This window comes from Sebastes fasciatus, chromosome 3 (assembly GCF_043250625.1).
Source record: "Sebastes fasciatus isolate fSebFas1 chromosome 3, fSebFas1.pri, whole genome shotgun sequence".
NCBI lineage: Eukaryota > Metazoa > Chordata > Actinopteri > Perciformes > Sebastidae > Sebastes > Sebastes fasciatus.
Window position 1 is genome coordinate 20,172,999 of NC_133797.1, and position 19,881 is coordinate 20,192,879.

The 19,881-nt window shown below is 39.2% G+C and overlaps 1 protein-coding gene across 4 annotated transcripts in view; it reads right to left on the reverse strand.

The window, feature by feature from the left end:
• The window catches only part of fbxw7 (F-box and WD repeat domain containing 7), a 148,366-nt gene that overhangs the window by 99,182 nt on the left and 29,303 nt on the right, over positions 1-19,881 (reverse strand). The window contains exon 1 of one of the 4 annotated variants that reach the window (XM_074629493.1): positions 8,678-8,842. The exons of the other annotated variants lie outside the window; for them this stretch is intronic. Coding sequence (XP_074485594.1) covers positions 8,678-8,827 — 150 coding nt within the window. The 5' untranslated portion in view covers positions 8,828-8,842. Of the gene's footprint in view, positions 1-8,677; positions 8,843-19,881 lie in introns of those variants that run through there. 4 annotated transcript variants of the gene reach the window in all.

Here is a 19,881-nt window from a genome sequence, read left to right on the forward strand (position 1 = left end):
GAAGGATAGGCACCGGAGCTTTATCTCCAACGAGACAGCTTCTCCCTCTGACGCTGAGTCACAGACGTAGCAACGAAGGCAGGAATCGAAGTCAAGCAACGCCGCTAATCTGTCGCCAACAAAGCATCCGCTCTTTTGAACTCGGATGTTTCTTTCAATCCACATGTCCTCAAACTTACACTGCACATATGATTGTAAAAACTAGGGATGCACTGATTCTGCTTTTTCTCTCCACATTCAGATACCTAAACCTGGAAGTTGAGATGTTCATACATCAAACCTTTCTTCAGGCTTGTGAACATTTTATAAAACCGTTTATACAATTTATAAAATTGAGTTGCTGCAATTTTGTAATGAAATAAACTAAGAAACAGTATTAATTACGGATTGGGCACACGCAACAGGCCTTTACTACACAAGAACAAGCCACTATTCGAATGATTACAGGCCAATAAATTTATATTTTAAAATCTTATACCCTTACTGTAGCTGACATTTCAGGACTATAGCTAAATTGTCAGTGTTTCGTATTTTATATTGTTGTCAACAGGACCATTATCACAGTTACTGAAAGTTTATGACATTAGAAATAAACCAAAAGGCTCCCACATAAAATACCCTGTAAATGCCACCACTTCATTCCTCATGTCCAAATCTTTCCCCATGTTGTTTACCAAACACAAAGTTAGATCCAACCCCTGTGCAATATGAAACCTCTTTGCATGTTATATTTTGATTGTTATTATATTTTATTCGTATTTTTTATAGGCTGTCAAAGTTAACGCGATAATAACGTGTAAACACCACTAATTTATTTAACATAACTTGCGATTTTTAGGTTGTAGCGGGCTCAGTTTTATAGCTAGAGTGAAAATACTGGTATAATATGACACTAGAAAAAACAAAGGAATCCATTGGTACCAGCCATGTCATACTAGCTTGTGGGGAAGGAGGTTACATAACGCTCCAAACTTAAGCTAAATTTGGGCGAGGAAAAACTGGCATGGCCATTTTCAAAGGGGTCCCTTGACATCTGAACTCAAGATGTGTGAATGAAAATGGGTTCTATGGGTACCCACGAGTCTTCCCTTTACAGACATGCCCACTTTATGATAATCACATGCAGTTTGGAACAAGTCATAGTCAAGTCAACACACTGACACACTGACAGCTGTTGTTGCCTGTTGGGCTGCAGTTTGCCATGTTATGATTTGAGCATATTTTTATGCTAAATGCAGTACCTGTGAGGGTTTCTGGACAATATTTGTCATTGTTTTGTGTTGTTAATTGATTTCAATAACAAATATAAACATACATTTGCATGAAGCAATTTGCCCACTCCCATGTTTATAAGAGTATTCAAATACTTGACAAATTTTCCATTAAGGTATATTTTGAACAGATAAAAAAATGTGCGATTAATTTGAGATTAATCACGATTAACTATGGACAATCATCCGATTAATGGTGATTCAATATTTTAATTGATTGACAGCCCTATCATTATATGTTTCTACATTTCTAGAAGCTAATTAAACAATGAACAGGTTGTTCTACTGGGAGCAGTGGTTCATTACATCTTGTTATAATCCCTCACACCCTTCAAAATCAGCAGTTGCATCCTCTTAACCTGAAAACCTCTCACAGGGAAGCTTGAAAAGTCAGATGGTGTTACAGTATAACAGCCAGGATGTTTTGTGGACTCTCCCTTATCTGTATTAAGGGTCTAAGGAAAGAGATGGTGTTGTATGAGGTACAGATTGTAAAGCAAATTTGTGATATGGGGGTATACAGTATATATAAAAATACTTGACTCCTTCAGACATCTGGCAAAGCTACCAAACAGGACACAAAATCTCAGTTTGTCACTGGATCTGAAACAGTAACAAAGTCACTCAGACACAAGATGTCATTGAATTGACTAAATTGTTGCATCTAAGGTCCGATCACAGTCTCTTTCTTTGGTTACAAAACTGAAAAAGGAGGACAGTTGGCGTCCAAAGACGGTCCATGTTCAAATAGATGGAACAAATATTACTAGTACTGCAATAAATTAGATTTGCAAGTCGTGTTTCCATTTTTCCACAGGCAGTATATTTGAGTGCTGAGCATTTACTGGCAGCTCTCTGTGTGTTTCCAAACTGTTTTTGGAAGATATATTTTTATATCAGTGTTGGATGTCCACTGATTCGAGGCATTGTATCATCTTTGCTTTGGTCTTTTAGTTTTCTGAAACCAAGGCACAAGCTCAAACAAACACAACTTAAAGCACTCAAAAGCAAATCAACTTAATACACAAATTTCATTCTACTGACTCAACATTCAAGTGGAAAGAAAGACTTATGTAAATAAAGCTAAGTGGGATGAGTGACTCATGGATTTGTCAGGTCCAAGTGGTAGTGGGCTGAGTAGGTAGCATGCAAAGCAGTTCTATCCTTGAGGCTCTTTAGTATCAATGACTTCCACCAACACATGGAAAGCTGTAAGACAAGTAGTAAGAAATAAGTACTACAGTGAAGCTTCTGTATGGAAGGGCACCAACTGTGCAGATATTAATAGTAGCAGTCTAGTGTTGTAACATCAAATGAATAAAAGATATTCTGCAAGTCATAAAAAAGTATTATCAACTAGGGATGTCCCGATGCGATCTCAAGGATCAGTATCAGGGTTCAAACTTTCTCATTTTACAGCTAAACAGTACACTACAACATGTTTCTGAAAACATTTGAGGCAAGAAATAGGCATTACAGTAACAGAATATTGATTCCTATTTGATCAGCGCTGCCTAGTTTGACCGTTTGATTGGAGTTTGCGAGTCATTGACAGCCAGCTCATAGACTGTTTATCCTCCAGCTCGGCTGTGATTGGTTGTTTTTGTTTGGGCTAGGTGAAATCTTGCAAACACAAGCAGTAGTTTAATTGTGAACAACACAGAGGAATTAATTTTTCAGACTAATCTTTAATTAGTAAACAATTCTTTCTGGTTTTCATCTTTTATTCTCTTGATTCATAGACTAGTTACATTTGGCGGTTCACTATCAGGCACATGCGATCAGAGGTTCACTACTGGTCACACACAATACTGAGAAGAAGTTTAATTTTGTCTGTTAAATTGTACATAATCTTAGCTAATGTAGCTTTAAGGTGCCAATAGGCCTTTTCAATGCCCACATGAGGTCTTTAGCTAATCTTAAACTGTGACAAATTAGGAGTCGGCTGTGCAGACTGCAGTCCCAAATCTCCTCAATGCACTACATACGAGATGAGAACATATTTTTCGAGAGGCTCACATACTTTATCTGTCTCGGTGAAAACCAATTGCTTTGACCTTGAAGAAAAAGTCACCAGTCCCTTTGTAGGCTTCTCCCTGTCTTGGCTATACAGTCCCAGTGCTGTGGTGGGAAGCATTAGACCTATCTCAGATTGCACAGACCCTCTCGGGACTGCCAGTTCATTGCTGTGAGCTCAGAAGAGGAAGGCTATGAATAGCTAAAGTTGTCCCTGCCTTTTACCGGAACGGCCGAGGTTTCCGTAATTAGTTTCCTAAACACAGCATGAAATTAGTTTGTTGTTATTGTTGTTGAAACAACTGTATGCAGTGCAAACAGAGTAAGAGAGGTTAACACACAATGAAAATGTGTTGCTGATGAAACAGGACACATGGAGCTGTGTTTTGATTCATTTGTTGACCGAAAGCTTTCGTGTATTTGTTCAATTATAGCTGTAAAACACTTATATTAAAAGGGTCTTTTTAAACATGTTATCATTCATCCTTCAATTATATTGTTCCCAACTCAAATGCACCTTTAAATGGCACGCAGACAATCGTTTCAGAGTAGCAGCGTGTACAATTATAAAAATCGTTCTTCTGTTGAAGCTTATAAAGTGGTTGAATTGGTGTTTTGGGGCAGCTAACACATAAACAGATTCCAGGAAAACTTAAAGTGAACAAAGACTTGGCACATGGTCTCTAGTAATGCAGGACTAAGAATAGAGACTGATGAATGAAACTTGTGCATGCAGGAGCAATGGAGTGGATAAAAATAGCTTTGGGAAGCCGGGGAGGGCAGGTGTGAATTTGTGTCTCCTGATGCAAACAGGTGACACAGGTGCCCAGGAGATAGAGAGAGTAAACACAGATAATGAGATCAGAGATTTTTCCAAATTATGGGATTATTTAACTATGGGACACAACTAAATCCGTCGTTTAAATTTTCTTATTTCAATTGTGTTACTATTGCTTATACTGATCACGTTAGCCAGTAAACTAACATGTCAAAATAGACAATAATTAAAGCTGCTCTAACCAATATTTTATATCAACAATGACTCAAATATCTATGTGTCCAACACCAAGCAAGAGACAGACAAGATGAGCGACTAACTGGTGAGCCACAGTGGAGCCTTTAGCATCTAAAAAGCAAGATATTTTCCTCAGGAAGTTAGTTGAGACTAAAACAAAGATAAAAAAAGTGAATAAATATTAGACACAATTGTCAGGTGGCCAAAAACACAAACCCCAAAATGAATGCTGATGTTGTTCTGTGCCTGTGTGATGTGTTAATAAGCCACTGTTTGCTAACATGAATGCCATAACAATGTATAAGATGCTATGCTAATATGTCAGTTTTATCCAGGTAATAAAAGAAAATGAATGCAGCTTAAACAAACAGTACCAACAGAGTTTTTACTTCTTTCAAAGTTGTTGTGCAAATAACATGGAAGCTTATGCTGTTGGCCTGTAATCCTTTGGCTAAAAAGTTTGTGGCATGCCAACTTAGACAGAATCTCTTTAATTGTGCCCTTAAACATGTTATTATAAATGCTTAGTGGCCAAAAGATTTTCCATTTTCTGAGAATAATAACATGTATATAGACCAACCTTGATAGTGTGTACCCAGCAGTCTGGCAGTGCGACATACATCCAGACTGTCCCTGGTGTAAAGACACAGCTGTGGCACGCACAGACATTACTTTAGCCTTGTGCACTTCAGCAAGAGTGTGTTTCTCTTGGGTGGAGCTCTCTACATGCTGTGTTGGGTGAGCAACAGGTATGCATTAACTTTTTGTGGACAGCATCAGAGCAGCGACTAACCTGTCTGACGCGCCGCTCAGCTGACATCTGAACTTGTTTCCTACCACTGTAAAACTGCAAGTCAGTAAAACCGCTTTTTCTCTGAAATGACCTGGATTTTTTGCACAATGATGACAAAAACAGTCTGCCTACCCTCGCTTTAACAGTTCAGTGTTCTTTGTTCAAACAGCTTCACTGCTGATTCAAATTAAACTCAAAGGAAGACTGAGATACAATCTGATCATGGCTGTGATGTTATGGGCTGGAAGTAAGCCATTTGAAATTAGCTGTAAATTTGTTATTTCAAATTGATTTATAGGGGTGTCCTGAGTAAAATACAAACTTTAAGGACTTCTTGTCACATGTTCGGTCAATACTGTCTATCCTTATTAGGGTTACAAATTTCCGGAAATATTCAAGGTGGAAATTTTCACTAATATATTCGCTCCAGTGATATAATCCAAACTTACACGAAAGCAATATAATCAAAACTTAAATGAAAGCATGTAGTCCTCTGGCTCAGACAGTGCAGTAGTGCTGGCTGTGATGGGAGAATGCACTGTGCATGCTGAGAGTTGTCCTTTTACTCAAATCCTATTTAATGGGATGTTGGCAAATAATCTGTACATGTGATGAGGAGTACGCTGCTGAATGCACTGCATGGTTACAATTCATTTAAATGGGCATACTTTAAACCAAAGCATGCCATAAGGCATAAATTTCCCTTTGAATTATTTTACGACCCTTTGCAACCCTAATCCTTATCAGATTTTTGAAACTCTGAAATACCAATAATGGTAACGGCCTAGAAAATCCAGTCCTGATCAAGCTACAGAAGAGAGGCTCTCATTCTTTCCACTTCGCAGCCTTTACAGTCGGCAGAACTCCCTTTATCATGTCCCATTAAATCGAGTGATTTCCCGTAAACTGGCTGCCAGTAAATGCCCGTTTTATTTAAGTTGCAATGTTATGTCGTTAAGAGAAAAGAAACTAAAATGTTCTCTCCCATTAAAGACAGTTTGAACGGCAGTTTATGAAGACACTTGGGTACAATTCATTTCAAAAGTGGTGCCAAAAGTAAAATATTACAATTTCTTGAAAATGTATCAAGATTGTATGTCTGAGCAGAAGGACAAACTTTATGTAACATCTGTCACCACCACCGTTTCCAGTAAAGGGGTTTTTGTAATTAAAGTATGGTTTAATGGGCCATGGAAATCATCTTCTTATTCCAGTAATTATTGTGCACTCAAATAATCACGGTTTTCTACTGGCATGTGCTAATTTGTGAATCAATGATGTCCGAGTTGGTGTATCTAAAACATGAGGCATCTATAAAAAATATCCATTTCAAATCATTCAAGTTCATGATTGAAATGCTTATGAGGAGATTCTGTGTTTGATGGTGGAAACTGAGATCCGGGGGGAGTCTAAAGTGTGACTGATTTCCAGCTTTGAAAAAGATGAAACCTGACTTAAAAAAGAGACTCAATCGTTTCAAGGCTACTGGATACAGCGAGCACATAAACCTTGTTGAGAATACGGAAAGAAAATTAGAGGAGTGAGCTGGAGACCCTCAAATGGCAGCAATAAATCACACCAATATGACCTTAATAGAACTGTAGGAGAGAGTGGAGACAATATTGGCTGTTCACAAAGCACATACAGTAACAGATATAAATTGAGCAGCGGATGTAGCGTGGCTCCACTTAGAAAAACCAATATAAAGGCCCTTACACACAGTCGACAGACGGCCGTCGAACAGTTTAGGGCGGTCGGTGAGCATCTGTCGGCCTTGTTTTTGCGGTGTTTCCTGCATCGTGAGCTTTAGTCAGCACATGTTGGAGGTTTTTCAGCCGATTCAGCATGTTGAATCGGTGTCGGAGCCCGTCGGTGAGACAAAACGCTCTGACTGACTGTTCAGCTTAAACGAATCAGTGCACGAGAAGAAATATTGAAGTGAGGAAAGTAAGCAAACAAGTAAAGTCAAGACGATAAACACAGAAGGCTCCTCATTTTCTCATCTCATCATTCAAATACATGGATATTTTCACAACGGCAGCCCCTCTTAAATGAAGCCAAGTGGTGAGTGAGAGTGGTGTGAAAATGGTCGGCAAACGCTGCTTTGTTTCATGTACTCATCATAATAACGGCTTGTATATCCGCTGTCCTCGGTCTTCCAGTTTCCCTTTTTGAATGACAAATACGGACTACTGTGACCTGCCGGTGTGGAGAGTTATTTCATCTCACGCGGGCGCAGGACGTACGTGGTAGTTGGCTGTCGGCTGTAGTCTTTGCGGTGTGTGTGAGTGCAACTTGTTGGCCAAAACTAAGGCGACGTGAGGCGACGTGAGGCGACTCAAAGGTCGGCCTTCGTCGCCGCTAGTTCTTTGGTGTCAGGTTGGTGTGTCTGGGCCTTTAGTCCTTTAAAGCCGACATATTCTGTTGTCTCATACCTGCCTCCTGAATTACTGCAACATGTAACACAACTAATAAGTGTTAATGAGGATTTTGACTTTTGCAATTATTAATTCTTTGAGCCAGGAAATGTAATATTAAAAAATGTTTTCCATGATTCCTACAAAAGTCTAGAAATCCTATAAATACTTTGGGTTTGTTGAAACCTCCGTCTCCAATTCAACACAGAAGCTATTAATCGATATTTCTATTTACAGCTGGTGCCCTGTGATGTCTCAGAGGAAGAAAGTGAAACCTCAATCCCTGATCTGCTTGAGAGAGGGATGTTTCTCCACATTCACGTCACAGTTTCAAGCACTCTGTGACAATGCTTTCTCAGGAAAACAATAACTTCTGTTCTACATAAAAGTGACATTAAGTTTTTGTTGTCTGTAAGCACAGTACGCCTCCTCTAAAACCGCCACTCATTATCTCTTTATTTGAATTGTTGCCATGCAACAGCCAAATAATTCCACAACATTTTCCTTTGTGGATTTCTATCATTATTTAGAGCATGAATCTTCTTGGAAACTAAGACAATCAGTCTCCACTGTGAGAATGGCCCTCTGCCAGAAGGACTCTGGGATTTTAAGTCCCTTCCAGTTGGTGCCAGCCAACTATTAAAACAGTCATGTGCATAACAAACAATGAAACAGAGGGAACCCTAGAAGCTACAGCCATGAGACACAAGTCTGTGTTAGAACAAAGTCACACTCTCGTTCACACACACACACACACACACAAGCACTCAGACGCAATCTTGTTTGGCTTTTATTTGTTCCATTAGAAAAAGCTTTTTTCTCCTGTAAACCACAGGCAGTCTGAAGGCATCCATTTAAATGACTGCCAGCTGAAAGCAAGTCCACTGTTGTCAAGGCAGCAAGACAGCCGTTAAATCACCTGGTTCCATTAAATAATCAATTACTGCACTGCTCTCCCTGGTAGCACACTTCTTCTTGTACCTGGGAAATTGTTTTAGACAACCAGGGCAGGCAAACACGGACTTGACACGCGGTACTTTCTGCAATATGCCGTCAGGCCCCATATGTTTCCTGCGTTGCACACGGGTGATAACACATAAGAAGCGTACAGATGACTGATCAGGAGGGCGTGGAGACACAGATGTGGCCGCTGACGCATTGTTACCTTTGGTTGAGGTGGGCAGCCAGTGGCCAGTCGATGCAGCTGTTCTGAAGTATGGCTGGAGAAGAGATCTGAGCAGCACGTCGTGCGGCCCAGTCTCTTCATCAGAGAAGAGATGAAGCTGCAGCCACAGCCACACATCGACTTGCTCATTAGTAGCCTGGCTGTTCTGGGGTTAGAAGACGTGTGGAAAAGATAGACGAGCTGCAAGCCGCAGCCACTTCCTGGTCCTCACCGAATCCCCTCAGTTGTCCTCACAGCTGGTGTCTTTTCTATAATTATTCCACATGGTGCTGCTCCACAGGTACTCCGTCACTGAGATGAGGTTGGTTTTATCTGCATGATACAGACGCTGGCGCTCACCTTAATCCACACGTGAGTTGGGAAGTACAGTTTGACGGTCCATTTCCCTCGTGATTGCTTCCCACTTACTCCACTCGCTCTGCTGTACTTCTATCTCTGAACAGCACACGCCTCCTGCTGTAGCTCCCTCTGTTTCTTTTTTGTCAAACTCACTCCCATCCACAAAACACTGATGTTGCAAATAACACTCAGGATGCAACGTCTGCCACTACTCTCTTCTGTCTCCCACTATTTCCATGCGTTTCTTTCCACTCCCTCCACTGCCTTCGGCTGCTGTGCAATGAGGATGCCATCCCCGTCAACGCTGCTGCCACCACTGTACAGCCGCCCCCCACCACCACCGCCACCACCACCAGCGGTAAACCACTCAGACTGAGATCCTCCAAGTTGCCGATAAAAGTGCTTCCCGTGACATCTGAGCTCCTGGTTGTTCCATTAATTGAGGAAGCAGTGGACAGAATATTATAAGAAACCCAAGCCACTCTGCATGCACCAGAAGGACGGAGAAGCAGGATACAGCCAGGGATGCGGTGGGGGAGGGGTCTGGGGTAAGCATTTAGGAGACAATAACAGAGCAGACGGATTTATTATGATAATAATCTGTCACTGCGGTCAAGATGACGCTGATTTCTGCTGTAATAATTAGAGAAATGAAATGGCCAAAAGGCTGACTGTTTCTCCAAATAATCAAGAGTGGAAAATAAACACTGTCAATAAGCGTGATAAGATTTCAGTTATTAAGCTTTTATTAGTGCAAATAGATAAAGCACAATATTATATGATACATGCAGCCAGTATGTCTGTGATTAGTGCCAAACATCTGCAACAAAAGTGCACCCTTTTTAAATCCCTTGTGTGTCAACATCTGTCCCAGCTTCAGCGAGACCGCATATTCACCGCTCACCTCATCACAGATGAGTCCAGTGCCGCTCGGGGACGACATGAACATTGTTCAGCACAGGAGCTAATAGTTACTAGAGCTGATGAAGCGGTGAGGCCTTGGGAGGGAGAGATAGCGAGTGGGAGGGGCAGCTATAATGGCAAGGCAAAGATAGGTTGACAGAAAACTGAGAATGGGTCCTCTGTTAAAGGAACGGCAGCAGTTTGCTATTAATAGCGCACACATAATAAGGTTAAATGACTATTCAAAATCCCTGCATGCTATCACCACCAAGACAATGAAAGATGGTAAAGGCTAGCTGCTCTGCAGATGCAGCAAAATTCTGACACTAACCAACTATAGAACCACATTTTTTTCCACAGAAGCAAGAAGCAACTGTTTTGTTTTGTTTTTTAAGAAAATATCATATAAAGTGTTGATTATTAGAAACAAAAAATAACAGGGACATCAAAAAAATATATATTGATACTCCCAGTGCTGATTTTATACATACTGCGATTTAAAATACAGCAATTCTTTAATATTGTGATTTAAAGATTAAACAATAAGTTGATTAATTGATAAGTCGATCAACAGAACATTAATTGGCAGCTATTTAGATAATAAATTATTAATTTGAGTAATTTTTCCAAGTAAAAATAAAAATGCCAAACATTTGATGATTCCAGCTTCTCAAAGGTGAGGATCTGTATTGATGCTTTACTTTGTTTACATCAGTGGCTTTCAAAGTCTGACTCTGTGGTGGGGGGCCCTCAGATAAAGAGTTTTTTAACTTATATTTATTTACATTTTGGCAAATTAGCAAGATCAAAAGTATGCCGAATTAGCTTTTAGTAGTTCCTCTTTGCAATGTGCCCATGGATGTGCAGACAACCATCACAGGATTATTTTAATACTGAAGAAAACTTAAAAACTTATTTTCAGGAAAGTTCTGGATGTGTAAGGAGCGTCTTTTTCTATGATTTCTAATGAATTTATGGATGTTTATTTGAGATGGACATGGGAGATAATATATCCTTGGGAAGTGTAAATCACACTGAATCTTAAAATGTATTAACATGTCTGTGTATTAAAATTTGACTGAGCTATGACTCAGAAGGACTGCAGTGGTTCATGCAGTTTGAAAACCTCTCTATGACAGTAAACTAACTTTTTTTTGGGACCCTTAGGACAACAAAAACTATTTGAAGATGTGACCTTGACATTTGGGAAATTATGATGAACATATTTCACTTTTTTCTGACATTTTATAGATACAATGATTAATCTAATAATCAAAATGTAAATTGAACAACTTTTAACATGGTTTTGGGGTCCGGGTTTATGTTCCCCAAACAGCCAATGAACCGACTGCTCAAACATTAGCCGTACTTGGCCCAATTGTGCCAAGTCGCGCCCGACATGCCTCCGAGTGGGTTGCTGTGACGTCTTGCTGACCGCGGCCAATCCTTTTCCCCCTCAGACAAGCGTGTGACTGAGGACTCAATCTCTGTGGTTTGAAGTTTAGTTTCTCTCCTGCATCCCTGTTTTTATCCTCTTTCAGAAATCTGCTTTATTTTACTGTTGCGCTTTCAGTAGGAGTCTGTAGGCGTCGTGTTAAATTTCTGCTGTGGAAAACCCAACATTTCCAGATTTTTGCTGCTTCATAATAAAAGATTTTAACTGGGGACTTTTATTGTGAAGAATTTAAAGGAAATGAAATGTGTTTAGCAGCGAAGTAGCGAAGCTTTGTTAGCGGCTATTCTTCAATAAAAACAAGTGGGGATGCAACTAAAGATTATTGTCAGTGTTGAGTAATCTGTAGATTATTTTTTGCGATTAATCGATTAGTTGTTTGGTCTATAAAAAAATATCAGCAAATGCTGAAAAAATTTCAAATACACCCACAACTCAAAGATATTCAGTTAAGTGTTGTAAAGGAGTATCAAAACAGTTGGCGAATAATTTAATAGTCAACAACTAATCGATTAACCGATTAATCGTCGCAGCTCTAAAAACGAGTCTACTAATACTGCAGGGAGGAAGAGTACAAGCAGCGAAAATGACAGGGGACTTTCACTGTGAAGAACACAGGAAATGAAATGTGTTTATCCACCGTTTTACAGCCGCTCCTTTCACCACTAGTCACAGCCCTGGTTACACATACCTTCCACCGGGTAGCCCAGTTGTAATGGAGATGCAAATCCCTGCTGGGCTGAGTCAAGCCAAGCCATCACATGTGTATGGAAAAGGGGCTCTTGTGTGTATGTGAAGTCTGGCTGTGTGTGTTTGTTTGTTTGACAGCTCAGAATCTAACTGATCTCCTCCAGCTCTTTGTCATTTTCCACCAGCATTGTCCTTTTCCTTCTGGTCTCTGTACGATACAAAGAGGAATCATAAGCCTCGGGATATGTGCAAAATTGACACTCAAATTGAAGCGTTTTTAACTTGCAGACATGTCTCACCTCAGTTTGTCCTCAGTGGGTCTAGTATGGTCCACTAATGTCTTAACATCCTGTTTATGTGAAAAAGCGCCACCTCTAAAATTGGCTTCATGTTTGAATACACTTTTAAGAGGTCAATTAAATTGTGTATCCACAGACGGTACAAAAGTATCTCTGCCCCTGGGCTGTGTGCACCCTGTTTTCTACATGCTGTGTGGGTTAAATGACGCAGAGAGATCCACTCTAAAATCGACTGCCATTAGTCTCCTTTCAGGTGGAGATTGCAAAAATGACAAGAACTGTTATTGCTAAATCCGTTTATTTGGGTGACGTGCATCATGCTTCAGCTGTGACCGACTGCGCCCAAAATAAAGAGGTGGTGAAAAGGGTAATAATTAAGCACTTAAAGCCGTTCTCCGTGCTCGCTCACCGGCACATCTTTGTGCTGTTGATGGGAGTGCTACTACAGGTGACACCTCACTGTGAATCATTGCAAAAGAGATTTCCTGAAACCCCAGGTTGTCGTCTCCCCGGAACAAACGGCACATCAGGAGAGAAATTGAACACAGCAAACACAGAGACCTCTATCTATAATCATCTATAAAGAAAAGTGTAACACTGTCAAACTAGAACAAGGACGAAGGTTTGCATTAACAATAGTCCAACCTTCACATAATGTATGCAGCAGCAAACAGTAAGGCAGCACAGTGACAAAATGTTTCATCTTAAATCAGAATACTCCATAAAAAAAGCATCGTGTTAACGGTTTTGTTCTTTTCTTGGCCAGGAGTGAAAGACGGGGCAGGGTGAAAGGGTGCCCTGCTCATTATTTATGAATATTGCTTTTCACTGTGTCAGCTCATTGCTTCAGTATTGATCCATAAAGAGGAGACTCACTGCACCATAGCGGAGGGTTTCAGAGGAACACATTATGACTCAAGGCTTATATAGAGCATGTATGGGGAGTATCAAATCCCAGTGGGCCAGCTAGACTGGCATATAACATGATGGCATGAATATCACTGTGTTATCTGTCCTATGAAACAAAAACACTATCTATATTCTACACTCTACCGTCTGTGCCTACTCAACTAATAATATTCAGCACTGCATTAACTGAACAAAAGCTTTCCAGATCAATACTGTGCTCTACAACGATCTGTGTTGTTTCATACTCAACGAGAAGAATCGGGCATTGGACAAAGCTGTTAATGAGTTTACAAGAAATGCATTATGCCCAGGATATTACCACTGCCATCTTCATATCCTGATTTTATAGTCCTAAAGCTGTCTTTATTGAGTTGATTAAAAATCATCAAAAATCTCCCTTTAGGTTTAACTCTTTGAAAACGGACCTCCCACAGGCGGTGGCGGGAGATTGTTGTTTGCATGATCCTGTTTAAATCGATGTTTTTCCATTTCAATACCATCAATTATTACAGTTTATTAAATGACCTAACCTTGAACCTAGGTCGGAGAGATTTTAAGGATGTGAAGCATTTGAGGAAATTCAAGAAATTACATCACAATAAGCAAAAATACCAATGTAGACACTGATGGACCATTTCTATTGCAGAGCTCAAAGGGTTAAACAGCTAAGAATGGATGTAAACCCTCTGAGCTTCATTGTACCTGCAGGCTGACTTTTGAAAATTAAAGGCCATAAAATATGTTTGATGAAGTCTATCAGACGGCATCTCAACAGCTGATGTAAAACAAAACAGCAGCCTGAAGGCCAATGCAGCTTTTTATGCTTCAAATTTAACTTCAACCAGAAAACATGTCAACTGATCCCCTTGATGATGATAACTGTACACATCTCCACACAAACAATTACAGAGCTGCTCAAAACAAAAAGCTGCGTCACTGCTGTCTCATCTTCTATTGTCGTGTGAAATGTGGCATCATGACACCACATGCTGATCCCCTCATGAACACAATGCAACTCATCTCTTTTAAAACAGTGATTCACCGTTTACCGAGATCAACACACGTGTAACCTTTAATTAGCCTTCTTTGATGAACTTCCAATTGAAAAAGAAAAATGTCCACAAATAATATTTCATTTTTTCATTTCATTTTTATCAACTGCTGAAAGAACAATTTGGTGAGCATTAAAATGTGTTTGGGTGTGTCAGAGGTCTATATCAACACCTCAGAGAAATGATTGGAGAGAAATTTGATAGAATGGATGGCCAATTTGGTATGAAGTGAGAAAAGGAAAGAGCCTTATGTATTTAATATTGTTCACTGTGGAGCTTTTCAATCAGAAGCTGAGACTGCAAAGACAGAGATAGAAATGCAAACCCTCCTGCAACCTGACGCTTTTTTTAATATCTTCCTCTAAAGTAGTCTTTAAACCATTTTCTGCTGTTGATTTGAAAAAGTAGCTTTCACATATGATCTTCTTTAAGCTAGTGATGAACTGAAATCAAATGAACCATATCTTTTGTCCCTGCATGTAAACTTCTTGTGCCAGGAATGTTTAAACTTACCCCAGACAAATGTACTTTTTTAATCATCCAAACATGTATGCTGGTTGTGTGTTCACATTCTCAGGATTGGAAATACTTTAGCACTGCCACAAATACATCTATACTTCTATTTCCAAAAACCTGCATGACTCAAACTCATGCAATTTATCCTTAATTATTCTCTTGTGAGGCCTATTGCTATTATTCTTCATTACTGAAAGATAACATTTCATTACATGGCTTTTCAACCATGAAAGAAAATGACTTCCGAGACATTTTCTAGGCTGCACAAATATGCTGGGATGCATTATTCTCTCTCCAGATACCAACCCCCGATACCTAAATCCTTGTTATGGGCTGTGACAGAGTGGCACAGGTACACCGGTATAGAGCTTAAGACACCGTATACCTAGCTATATGAAAATAATTGGGATATTAACAGGTTGCAAGAACATACTCTGATTACTACTGCTGCCGATCTCTTATTTGATTTGGCTTATGTTTGAATGTTTGATTGTCAAATTTGATCATATTTTTTTTCTTGGAAGGTAAGTAAATGTATTTATATTGTAAAGAAGGCCTGTTAAAGTTAACGTGATATTAACGCAGTTATTATATAACTAAATTATTATTGTAGCGGGCTCAGTTTTAAAGCTAGACTGAAGATACTGGGAAGGATTTAGGAGGCTAAATTACGCTCCAAACTTACGCTAATATTTAGCGAGGAAAAACAGGCATGGCCATTTTTAAAGGGTCCGCTTGACCTCTGAACTCAAGATATGTGAATGAAAACGGCTTCTATGGGTACCCACGAGTCTCCCCTTTACAGACATGCCCACTTTATGATAATCACATGCAGTTTGGGGCAAGTCATAGTCAAGTCAGCACACTGACACACTGACAGCTGTTGTTGCCTGTTGGGCTGCAGTTTGCCATGTTATGATTTGAGCATATTTATATATGCTAAATGCAGTACCTGTGAGGGTTTCTGAACAATATTTGTCATTGTTTTGTGTTATTAACTGATTTAAAATAATAAATATATACATACATTTGCATTAAGCAGCATATTTGCCCACTTCCATTTTGATAAGAGTATTAAATACTTGACAAATCTCCCTTTGTGCGATTAATCGCAATTAACTATGGACAATCATGCTATTAATCATGATTAAACATGTTGATCTATTGACAGCCCTTATTTAAAGCCCATGCAAAAAGAAAAGAAAGAGAGAGAAGAAGAGAGTGAAAGAAATCACAAAATATTTATAATAACAATAGCTTAAACATTATTATACCATGTTCATATTTCCCATCCCTAAAATCTAAACTTCTACAATTTAGTCACAAAATCATATTGTTTAATAGTATATCGTCATGTCAATGTAAAGTATTCATTTACAGTAAAAGCCAATTATTTCCCTCTTCTTCTGCGAAACAGATCATTTTAAAACCATGATCCCCCTTCGATGTATAAAGACAATTGTGCTGCGACCGGCGTCTGTCGAGTAAATCCACAGCGCGCTCTTCATCGAGAAGACTGATGAAGCCATTAATGAGACATTAAGGTAGACGGTTGTAAGTAAGTAATGTCTAATGGACAAAGCCTCGAGTCTATAAACTCCACAAACAAAACAACCATTAACGTTATCAGAAGTTTAGCGAGGAAAATTATTCATCCAACTCCGACCTAATCTGTAGTGTTTAAATCTCCAAGTGACGAGCAGCACACTCTGAGAGAGCAATACGATTTGTAGACAAATTATTTCAGTGGTTATTAATCAAGCAGCAAATGGTGCCATTAATCTCTTCAAACCAATTAGTGGTGGATAAATTTAAGTGGGCTTGTTGCAAATTATGTTGTCAGTTATCATGAAGCTCCCAAATGTTGACACACTGAAAGGAAATGCACTGATGAAGTGGGATAAGGTTTCTGTTAAAAAGCTGAATAATTAAATGTTACAAACAACACAAATCTGTGTGTAATTTAAACAAAAACATCCTCAACATTATCACAACATATGTGGTTTGCAGACAGACTATTTGCTCTGAGGAGACTGCACTCTAGTGGAGAAAGAGCAGACTGTGGTTCTCACTGCTTGAGACTACTTCAAGCATCAGCATGTATTTACAAGTATATTTATTTTATCAATATGGTTGATTATCAAAGGTTAAATCTGGGATGTGATGAGGTTTTATCTATCACTCTTAACACAATTAAATATAGTAATAATACATACATAATATAACATCTAGAGCTTCAACGATTAATCGATTCGTTTTTAATTTAAGAGGCGCCGGATTTGTATTATTATTAACATGATATCAATATTTAACTTTTTAAATATCACAGTTATCGCCAATACCGGTGGTATGTCACAACAAACATGCCTAATCAGAACGCATCTCTGGGCATCAGGCCGGAGCAAAAAGAGGTCCAGTAAAGTCACAACTTCCTGTCTCCCAAACACAGGGACAAAATAGGATTTCCTGTTTCCAACAGGATCCTGAAAGCATGAATGACTGAGAAAGTGTTAACCACACCCCTCAAAAGATGACACAGATCTACACCCATTTTTTGCTGTTACACTCACACATTTACAATACAACACAGAGCTGCCTCAAAGCAAAGATATTACAGAGCCCCTGACCAATATCCCTATACAGCTGTGAGATATAACTTTCAACCTCAAAAACCATGAAAAAAATTAAAGATGCAAGCTGGAACTGGAGGCTGTTACTCACTCACTACTCATCTGTATATCCATCATCACATCATAAAGTTTACATTCCTCAGAGGAAAGTCATTAAAACTTGTTTTTACCACACAACAATACATGACTTGTTAACCACATTTACAGAGTCTGAAGCAGCAAGTAGTGCCGACTGCTGTCACTACTGACCTACTGTCACTAGCAATAGTGGAATGTAACTAAGTACATTAACTCAAGCCCTGTACTTAAGTACAAAGTCAAGGTACTTTACTTGAGTAGTTCCCTTTTATGCAACTTTATACTTCTACTCGACTACATCTCAGAAGCAAATATTGTACTTTTTACTCTACTACATTTGTCTGTCAGCTTTAGTTACTTTTCGAAATTACAGTTTTTCATCCCCTTCCTGTCCAGTAAAAAACCACGCATCTCCAAATATGGTGACTTTGAATGTTTCTGATAAACTGAAGGGTGAAGTGTTCCTTTATGAGTTGAGAAAATGATCCTACTTGTTAAGTTAATTAAGTATTTAAAAACGCCACAAACATACAGTTTGTGGATCTTATAGAATATGATGCATTGCTGTATATTAAACCCAGCAGTATATAAAGGAGTTAAAATTAGCACAACCATAAACATCTACAGCAGTAAAATGCAACATACACATTAGTAATATTAATCCAGAAACTTCATATATTATAGTAAAAAACTGACAGGGAACATTTTACTGATAATACTACTTGTATACTTTTACGTAAGTTAGGTTTTGAATGCAAAACTTTTGCTTGTAGTGGTGTATTGTCACAGTGTGGTATACTTTTACTTAAAGGAACAGCGTGTTGGATCTGGCAGTATCTAGCGGTGAGGTGAGGACATTATAACCAACTGAAGCCTTTCCCGTGTGCCAAGCGTGTTGGAGATCTATGGTGACCGGGGCAAAAACGCTAATGGTCCTCTCTCTTGAGCCATCTGGAGCAGAGCCAGTAGATAGAATGTGTGTGTACGTGGGAAGTGAGTGGTGAAGCAAGAGAGAGAGAGTGGCGGCGCCAGGTTATCGACTCCGACCTAAGCAGGAAAAGTTAACAGAGTTTGGTTTGTACTTTCTGGGCTACTGTAGAAACATGGTGGACTCCGTGAAGAGGACCTGCTCCCTATGTAGACATAAACAACTCATTCTAAGGTAACGAAAACACAACAATTCTTATTATCAGGTGATTATACACTAAAGAAAACATACATATTAATATTATATTCTATTTCTGCCAATAGATCCCTCTAAATGCTACACACTGGTCCTTTAAGTAAAGGATATGAATACTTTTTTCCACCACTGGTCACTACGTCATGCCTTATTTTAAAATACTGACCTCTTTGGCTCACACTGAGAATTCGTCTTTAGTGTATACAATTAAAGGATTTGTTTATAGAAGAGAAATATGGCACCTCATTTCCTTTTCATCTGCTACAGACTCTGTTTACTTCAGTAATGTCTCATTAGGACTTGTGGTCATGTGCATTGATAAACAGGAAGTTACTAGCAACATATGTCCAACTTTAAAGTGATAGAATTACTGTAGTTAAACTTCCCAGACTTCTGAAATGTGCATCAGCAGCGATTTTTTTACTGTCCCCAGCAGCTATCCTCCATTATCAATTGTGTGTTCGCTCTTCTCTGACTGGAGCAGCAAAAGGCTGTTCTGAATTATTTACAGAGAATGAGTGGGTGAGAGGTGTGGGACTGATTAGGGAGTGACACAGAGGAGGGCTAAATCTCAGTCCTTTTCAAAAGTCTGCTTAGGAAGCAGTTTCCAATTCAAATTTTAAAAAGGACCTTTGCATGAAACGACAGCAGTGCACTTCTTCCTACAGGGATCCTGCCGTCACCTTTTAAATGGAATTCACTTTTCTTCTATTCATTCATGTTCAAACTAAAAAGCAAAATATCTTCCGGCGCATGTAACAAGCAGAAGCGCACACACACACAAGTGATGTGGTTTCAAGATGAAAGCCTTTCTTTTTTCTCAAGAAGTATTTGTCAGTATTAGTCATGTATTTTTGCAAAAGAAAGTCTTCCGTTTACCAGACAAATTCATCATTTTCTTGAGCAAGAGTGGAGGGCACTGGGATTCACATGGGGAAGTTGCACTTTGATGAAAATTCAATCCCAAACCATCATCCTGAATTATTCAAAACCCCGTATCAGATTTCCTTTATCCGGTCCCTGAGACCAGGGGAACCGTTTTAGGAGGAAGACAATGTTAACATTTTGACATTTGAGTGCCAGTCTACACTTTAAAAATGCAGCAGCAAGCCAAGCAAGGCACTGCTATGT